General features: G+C 46.5%; 1 protein-coding gene across 1 annotated transcript in view; it reads left to right on the plus strand.

Moving 5' to 3' along the window:
* Window positions 1-9,315, plus strand: part of LOC117967649 (fibroblast growth factor 11-like) — a 52,669-nt gene extending 43,354 nt beyond the window's left edge. The window contains exons 4-5 of the mRNA XM_059015527.1: window positions 4,948-5,146; window positions 9,174-9,315. Of these exons, the coding sequence (XP_058871510.1) occupies window positions 4,948-5,146; window positions 9,174-9,304 (330 nt within the window). The 3' untranslated portion in view covers window positions 9,305-9,315. The remainder of the gene's footprint in view (window positions 1-4,947; window positions 5,147-9,173) is intronic.
* Window positions 9,316-9,672: the final 357 nt, after the last annotated feature.

Below are 9,672 nucleotides of genomic sequence, written 5' to 3' on the forward strand. Positions count from 1 at the left end.
GGTTTTCTTAAAGAGATTGCAGCTCACAAAATACTTCCATAAATCTTCTTGTACACTTCTGTTTGTTATGAAGCTCTGAAATGTGCAGTTTTGAAAGAAACACATTACAGTAAACTTTTTTTTTAAAAACAGTACATAGGGTACTACACAAGGTTAAATGGATCTCTGTTTGCAAGCCATGCTTTCACTTAGTGTTGCACTTCCTTGGTCACCCGGAAATTGTCCCCACCCCTTCACTGGCTTCTTTCCTGTCATTAACCTATCAGCTGCTTCTCTTATTGATTGGCATGCTTTCAGCCAGTAACATGACCCAGAATACATGGCTGAGAAGTAACTGAGAATTCCTGTAAACCTAAAGTAGAACCAGATACTGTGTTTTATTACAATGTAGAATACAGAACAGAGCAACAGAACGTTATGACGGGCTGGTTGAGTTCATTGCTGCTGCCAATGAGATGCAATGAGTCTCATGTTTTTTTTTCATTACAGGGAAGCTCACACAGGGGTAGAAGGTGAGATTAATAATTGAATCGGTCTGAACCTTCAGTCTCACATTGATGCTGCAAAAAACCCTTGTGTGGAACTAACTAGAAGCATCCTGTGTGGCAGCTCTTGCTGTGAACCAGGCTTCAAACATGTTAAAGGGGATACTTGGGAAGCCTGGGTATCTGCTCAGCTCTAGCAGGAAGTGTCTCACTCCTCGTTGTATCGAGGCAGGCTGGAGTGATTTCCGTTCTCTCTAAAGCAAGGTTAAATGAGTTTCTTGAGAAGACAAGCTCACAGATTTGCAACAATTTACCTGTCAGCTGAATTTGTATTTTTTTTATTTTTATTTTGTATTTTGCCATGACCAGAAGAGGTGTTGACCTTTTGGAACAGTGTTTAAAGATTGATAGATTTTTTTTTTTTTACATTTGGGCTTTGGATTGCTTGGCAACAGTCACAGCACATAATCCTATGGTGCTTACTCAGCTATTTTTATACTTGTTTCCTTCGCTTGTCAAGTCTTGCTGTTTTTTTCTGGGTCCAAATGAAGTTAACTCTTTAGATGGACATAGTCAGTCATAAATGCACTCACATAATTTGAAGTACCATATATATATATATATATTTTAAATACTTTTTTCAAGTTCCAATATAAAACCAAATGCAGCTGCTGTGACATCCCTAATAAAAATAACTTTACACAATATAATCCTATAACCCTAACCTCTACCCCAACCCCAACCCCAAACCCCGACCCCCAACCCCAACAGCAAACCCCATCCCCAACTCCAACCCCGACCCCAACCCCGACCCTTACCCCAACCCCAAACCCCAAACCCCAACCCCAACCACAAACCCCGACCCCCAACCCCAACAGCAAACCCCAACCCCAACTCCAACCCCGACCCCAAACCTGACCCCAACCCCAACCCCAAACACCAACCCTGACCCCAACCCCAACAGCAAACCCCAACCCCAACCACAACCCCAACCCCAACTCCAACCCCGACCCCAACCCCGACAGCAAACCCCAACCCCAACTCCAACCCCGACCCTTACCCCAACCCCAAACCCCAACCCCAACCCCAACCCCAACCCCAACCCCAAACCCCGACCCCCAACCCCAACAGCAAACCCCAACCCCAACCCCAACCCCGACCCCAACCCCAACCCTTACCCCAACCCCCAACCCCGACCCCCAACCCCAACAGCAAACCCCAACCCCAACTCCAACCCCGACCCTTACCCCAAACCCAAACCCCAACCCCAACCCAACCCCAAACCCCGACCCCCAACCCCAACAGCAAACCCCAACCCCAACCCCGACCCCAACCCTTACCCCAACCCCAAACACCAACCCCGACCCCCAACCCCAACAGCAAACCCCAACCCCAACCCTTACCTCAACCCTAAACCCTGACCCTAACCCCAACCCCAAACCCCGACCCTAACCCCAACTCTAACCCTAACCCTTTACAAGTTTGGCAGCTAAACTACAAAGGAAGTACCCTTTTAAAAATTCCCCAGAGTAAAAGCATATCAAAGTGTAATAAAGCATGGTAAAGCATAGAAAAGCACAGCAAACCCCAGATACATACGGCAAAATATATTCCCAAACATGGCAAACAATGATAGACTATGGTAAATGATTAGTATAACCATGGGAAAAGCATGGGGGGAACTGTGAAAAAATTCCTGTGCAAACTTACTGTGGTAACCCTTTATCCCAGAATACTCCTGGAAAATAAGGTTGTAGAGCACAACTTTTCAAAGAGTAAGAGAAAGAGTCTGTGAGAGTGAGCAGTGTGTGTGAGAGTGAGCAGTGTGTGTGTGTGTGCGAGTGAGCAGTGTGTGTGATAGCTACAGAGGGTTGTAGCTGTCAGCAGTGTTGAGGGTTCAGGAATTAGGCACAGCTTTTTGGAAAAGCTGCTCTCTGCTCCTGCGTTAGAAAATCAATTTAATGGGCTCCACTTGCTGAGAAAGCAAATGAAGGACTTGGCCTGAAGATTTGAGTCGCTCTAATAGCTTTCTGCAGTGCTGCTCCCTGACTGCTGTTCAGTTTTAAATAATCAATTATAAATTATGAGGAAAATGTTAACTAAACAGTCAGCTAGCGCAGAGTTATTGAGTCAAAGCTTAGTCAAGCAGACTAGCTTTTCAGCTAGTGCCTTCATCAGTGTTATTGAAACTAGAAGAGACTGAGTCAAGCAGACCAGCGTTTGGGCTCTAGTGCCTTCATCAGTGTTATCGAAACTAGAAGAAACTGAGTCAAGCAGACCAGCGTTTGGGCTCTAGTGCCTTCATCAGTGTTATTGAAACTAGAAGAGGCAGAGTCAAGCAGACCAGCGTTTGGGCTCTAGTGCCTTCATCAGTGTTATTGAAACTAGAAGAGACTAAGTCAAGCAGACCAGCGTTTGGGCTCTAGTGCCTTCATCAGTGTTATCGAAACTAGAAGAAACTGAGTCAAGCAGACCAGCGTTTGGGCTCTAGTGCCTTCATCAGTGTTATTGAAACTAGAAGAGACCGAGTCAAGCAGACCAGCGTTTCAGCTAGTGCCTTGATCAGTGTTATTGAAACTAAATTGAGTCAACACAGAGACCTGTCACTGCAGGGGGTGCATGCTGAGGGGACAAGCTGGTCTCTAGCAGAGTCTGATAATTCATAGCCCTTCACAACATCATGCTGTTTGGAGGTTTGGTTTGGATACAAAGTAGTCTTTTCAGCATTCTGATTAATGCAGTACAAGATGTGCTGCACTGAAAACAGTGATACTATAAGGGAGAGGAATGGATTTCAAAGTCTTAGTGAGCACTCCTTTAGGTCACAGAGCACAGTCCTGCTCTGAATATAAAGAAGTTTTTGATCAAAGCCTCTCTAGAAAGGTCAGTAGCGTTCCTCTGTTTGAATCTGAATTGATTCAGTGCTGTTGAACTATGCCCAGTGATTGTGGTTGCTCCAGTTACCCACACAGAGGGACTTGAGAGAAAGTTAAAGTCTTTCACAATCGCATTCTGTTTGTAGAATATAAGAACATTTACGAACGAGAGGAGGCCATTCAGCCAAGCAATGCTTGTATAGCTGACTGATCCCAGAACATTGTCAAGTTAAGGGATGCCAATAATTCAGCACCAACACCATGGCTAGATAACCCACTCCATACCCTCCCCACAGTGGCATACTCTAATATCATCACTCTCTAACTCTTTATTAATCCTACTAGTGCTTCAAAGACTAGGCAGCTTTAGACGGCATTCAATCCCTGGTTTACATTTACTGTTGTATTGTGTCTGCAATAGAGGTCATCACAGGTCCAAAATAACAAACCCGACCCGACCCGAAATGGAGTAAAACTCGCAATAACAGACCGGGATCTGACCTGAACCCGAAGAATACTGGATCATTTCTGGGCTTTCCCCTATAATGAGTGCAGAACCAAAAATGTAAAGCATACATGGCTGTAGAAACACAACATAAGGGACGAGACAGAGACACACACACACACACACACAGTGGGATTACAGTTCAGCACACAAACAGTATTGAACAAATAAAAAGTAAAGGCATTGTCGACGCCAACAGACTAACAAACAAAAACCCAAACTAAATATATGCTTGCACATGCACTTGTATATGCTTGCAGCTGGTAATACTGAAAGCAGCCTCGCTGGCAAAACAAGGCAACATTCAACACGGCAGCGGTACGGTGACCGATTGAGTAGTGATGAGTTCTTGTATCACGTTGCAAAATCAATCAGCATTTACAATGATATATTCCATCCATTTGGGATGTGGTAGAGCATACACTGCAGCTGTGCCGAGGAGCGAGCTGAGCAGAGCTGCTCTCGCTGTGCCTTTAGAAACACCATCCCTGCCAAGGTATTAAAACCGTTAGAAAAGCACTAGCAAGCAACAATGAGATCAAATCAGCACTGATTAATAAAAGCACCATGTAGAAATCCCATGGGCATTGTGCATGTTTATGTGAGGTATGTTTATCTGTTGAAAATGTGTAAATATTAGGGGACTGGTATGTACTTAGCTTTTTAAATATTTGAGTTGCTGCTTCAAGATGTCATGTTGTGTGTAGAGAGGGGGTGGAGTTACCTGACAGACAGGTAGAGCAGTGAGCTGTGGAAGACCGACCGGGTGATCGGAGCAGACAGGCGGGCACCACAGGGAATGCTGTATAAGTGTTCGTTTGCATAAATGTAAGTGAGTAGCAGTAAGCGTTATCAGAATATGTTTTCTGATTTATCTTCTAATGGACTGCAAAATCCTTTACCTATATAAAGCGTCACATACTACCTCGTGTTCACTTTGCGTGAGAACCCGAATACAATGTATATTTTGTACACTTGCGCTTTCCTGGTCTGCCTGATGAATTTAGGAGGTTTTTGTGGGATCGCTCGGGGTTTCCAGCAGGGGGCGCTCACAGCAGCTTGTTTGTTTGTTTGTTTGCAGGAACACTTCACCCCGGAGTGCAAGTTCAAAGAGGGTGTGTTTGAGAATTACTACGTGACCTACTCCTCCATCCTTTACCGGCAGAGAGAGTCAGGCAGGGCCTGGTACATCGGGATCAACCGCCAGGGTCAAGTGATGAAGGGCAATCGAGTCAAGAAGACCAAAGCAGCCGCCCACTTCCTGCCTAAACTCATTGAAGGTGAGAACTGTAAACATTGGACACTAAAGTAATTGTAGCCAGTACTGGGGAGTAATGCAATACATGTAATACATTACTGTAATCTGATTACATTTTTCAGTAACTTGTAACTGTAATCTGATTACATTTTTTCAGTAACTTGTAACTGTAATCTGATTACATTGTTCAGTAACTTGTAACTGTAATCTAATTACAGTTCAGTAACTTTTGGTTCCTTTTTCAAACAGGTAACGAAATGTGATAACGGATTACATTTGATGTTAAAAAAAGCAACGTTTGATTACATTTTATATAAAAGGACTAATGCATAAAATCAGAAAACGCTTCAGCAGTGCGAGACAAGCCTCCCAGGTCACACGAATGCGCTTTTCAGATCATCTCGCTAGAAAATGGCATCAGAGGAGGGGAGTGGGTTCGAGAGCTGGATCTTCAGAGAATAGTTCGAGATGCAACCAAAAAAGATATCTGTAAAATGTAAACTGTGCCTGAGAAGTAACTATAACTAGTTACAATTTTGTTGAAGTAACTCGTAACTGTAGCAGATTACTTTTTAAATGTAACTTCCCCTAGACTGATTGCAGCTAACAAAGTAAATCTTACGTTTTGCACTCCCAGGAGCTACACTGGTTTCCAATGTGCAGTTTTGAAAGTTGTTTTAGCGAACATGGACTTTCATTTTATAATATCTGGTTCTACTTCAGTTTCTATGCCTTCTGTTACACTTGCACTTCACCTCTGCAGTTTCTTCTGGGTCGTGTTATTGGATGAAAGCGCGTCAGTCAATAGGGGAAGCAACTGGTTGGGAAATAACAGGAACGAATCCATTCAAGGGGGTAAATTTAACCCTCCAGGTGACTAAGGAAGTGCAGCACTATCTGAACGCATGGCTTGCAAACAGAGATTGCTTTAGTACCAGGTATCATGTTTTAAAATAAAAATACAAGTTTGCTATGACACATGTTTCAAAGCTGCACATTTGAGAGCTACAAAACGAATAGAAGTCCACAACAGGTAAGATTTAGAGAATGGTTTTGTTAGCTGAAATCACATTAAGGAAATTAAAAGTAGATTTTAGTCTACATTCATTTGCTAGATCTCTTAAGAACAACTTGCTAGAGATGTGCAATATCAGAGTTACCTAACTAATGTATTTTTCCTGTTCCTGTTAACTCCAAACCAGCCTGTCACTAACATCCACCCCATCACCAAACCAGCCTGTCACTAACATCCACCCCAACTCCAAACCAGCCTGTCACTAACATCCACCCCAACTCCAAACCAGCCTGTCACTAACATCCACCCCAACTCCAAACCAGCCTGTCACTAACATCCACCCTAACTCCAAACCAGCCTGTCACTAACATCCACCCCATCATCAAACCAGCCTGTCACTAACATCCACCCCATCACCAAACCAGCCTGTCACTAACATCCACCCCATCACCAAACCAGCCTGTCACTAACATCCACCCCATCATCAAACCAGCCTGTCACTAACATCCACCCCATCACCAAACCAGCCTGTCACTAACATCCACCCTAACTCCAAACCAGCCTATCACTAACATCCACCCCATCACCAAACCAGCCTGTCACTAACATCCACCCCATCACCAAACCAGCCTGTCACTAACATCCACCCCAACTCCAAATCAGCCTGTCACTAACATCCACCCCAACTCCAAACCAGCCTGTCACTAACATCCACCCCATCACCAAACCAGCCTGTCACTAACATCCACCCCAACTCCAAACCAGCCTGTCACTAACATCCACCCCATCACCAAACCAGCCTGTCACTAACATCCACCCCATCACCAAACCAGCCTGTCACTAACATCCACCCCATCACCAAACCAGCCTGTCACTAACATCCACCCCAACTCCAAACCAGCCTGTCACTAACATCCACCCCATCACCAAACCAGCCTGTCACTAACATCCACCCCATCACCAAACCAGCCTGTCACTAACATCCACCCCATCACCAAACCAGCCTGTCACTAACATCCACCCCAACTCCAAACCAGCCTGTCACTAACATCCACCCCAACTCCAAACCAGCCTGTCACTAACATCCACCCCATCACCAAACCAGCCTGTCACTAACATCCACCCCATCACCAAACCAGCCTGTCACTAACATCCACCCCATCACCAAACCAGCCTGTCACTAACATCCACCCCAACTCCAAACCAGCCTGTCACTAACATCCACCCCATCACCAAACCAGCCTGTCACTAACATCCACCCCATCACCAAACCAGCCTGTCACTAACATCCACCCCATCACCAAACCAGCCTGTCACTAACATCCACCCCAACTCCAAACCAGCCTGTCACTAACATCCACCCCAACTCCAAACCAGCCTGTCACTAACATCCACCCCATCACCAAACCAGCCTGTCACTAACATCCACCCCATCACCAAACCAGCCTGTCACTAACATCCACCCCATCACCAAACCAGCCTGTCACTAACATCCACCCCAACTCCAAACCAGCCTGTCACTAACATCCACCCCAACTCCAAACCAGCCTGTCACTAACATCCACCCCATCACCAAACCAGCCTGTCACTAACATCCACCCCATCACCAAACCAGCCTGTCACTAACATCCACCCCAACTCCAAACCAGCCTGTCACTAACATCCACCCCATCACCAAACCAGCCTGTCACTAACATCCACCCCATCACCAAACCAGCCTGTCACTAACATCCACCCCATCATCAAACCAGCCTGTCACTAACATCCACCCCATCACCAAACCAGCCTGTCACTAACATCCACCCCATCACCAAACTAGCCTGTCACTAACATCCACCCCATCACCAAACCAGCCTGTCACTAACATCCACCCCATCACCAAACCAGCCTGTCACTAACATCCACCCCATCATCAAACCAGCCTGTCACTAACATCCACCCCATCACCAAACCAGCCTGTCCTAACATCCACCCCATCATCAAACCAGCCTGTCACTAACATCCACCCCATCACCAAACCAGCCTGTCACTAACATCCACCCCATCATCAAACCAGCCTGTCACTAACATCCACCCCATCACCAAACCAGCCTGTCACTAACATCCACCCAACTCCAAACCAGCCTGTCACTAACATCCACCCCATCATCAAACCAGCCTGTCACTAACATCCACCCCAACTCCAAACCAGCCTGTCACTAACATCCACCCCAACTCCAAACCAGCCTGTCACTAACATCCACCCCATCACCAAACCAGCCTGTCACTAACATCCAACCCAACTCCAAACCAGCCTGTCACTAACATCCACCCCATCACCAAACCAGCCTGTCACTAACATCCACCCCATCACCAAACCAGCCTGTCACTAACATCCACCCCATCACCAAACCAGCCTGTCACTAACATCCACCCCAACTCCAAACCAGCCTGTCACTAACATCCACCCCAACTCCAAACCAGCCTGTCACTAACATCCACCCCATCATCAAACCAGCCTGTCACTAACATCCACCCCATCACCAAACCAGCCTGTCACTAACATCCACCCCAACTCCAAACCAGCCTGTCACTAACATCCACCCCAACTCCAAACCAGCCTGTCACTAACATCCACCCCATCACCAAACCAGCCTGTCACTAACATCCACTCCATCACCAAACCAGCCTGTCACTAACATCCACCCCATCACCAAACCAGCCTGTCACTAACATCCACTCCATCACCAAACCAGCCTGTCACTAACATCCACCCCATCACCAAACCAGCCTGTCACTAACATCCACCCCATCACCAAACCAGCCTGTCACTAACATCCACCCCAACTCCAAACCAGCTTGTCAGTAGCATCCATACCCATCGCCTCGGCTGGAAACTCAGAATTAGCGCTATCAGTGTGATGAGAAAGTTGACCATGACTTATATCAATTTTATGTACAGGATCCTGCACTACAGCTCTGTCAGTGATGAGCAAGCTGTTCTACGCAATGAAATAACGATACCTCTTCCTGCTGTGTTTCTGTCTCCCTCTAGTGGCGATGTACCACGAGCCTTCTCTGCATGAGCTGGCTGAGCAGAGCCCCCCGAGAAAGACAGCCAAGACCACAGACTCCCCGGCGCTGCAGAACGGACGCAAGGAGCCAGCCAAGAGCAAGGGCTCATAGCAAGGGGGGGGGGGGAGAGGGCAAGAGAGAGGGTACTAGGAGAGGGGAAACGAGGGAGAGAGAGGACAGAGAGAGGGGAAAGGGGTGGAAAGAGGTAGGGTTGAGGGGGAGAAGCCAAGATCGAAGGATCATAGCACAGGGGGGAGACAGCAGAGAGAGGAGAGCAGAGAGAGGAGGGGTGTCTCAGGTCTACTAGCCCACGTGGGAGATCAAGGGCTCATGAGCCAGAGGGGGTGGGGAGGGGGGAAGAGTGAAGCTGATAGCTGAGATGGGGACATACAATCCTGTATTTAAAGAAAACTGCCTAAATTATTTTGGATATATGTATTTTAAGCAATGGAAACACAAGGAATGGTATTTGGAGACCT

Source organism: Acipenser ruthenus, chromosome 50 (assembly GCF_902713425.1).
Source record: "Acipenser ruthenus chromosome 50, fAciRut3.2 maternal haplotype, whole genome shotgun sequence".
Lineage (NCBI taxonomy): Eukaryota > Metazoa > Chordata > Actinopteri > Acipenseriformes > Acipenseridae > Acipenser > Acipenser ruthenus.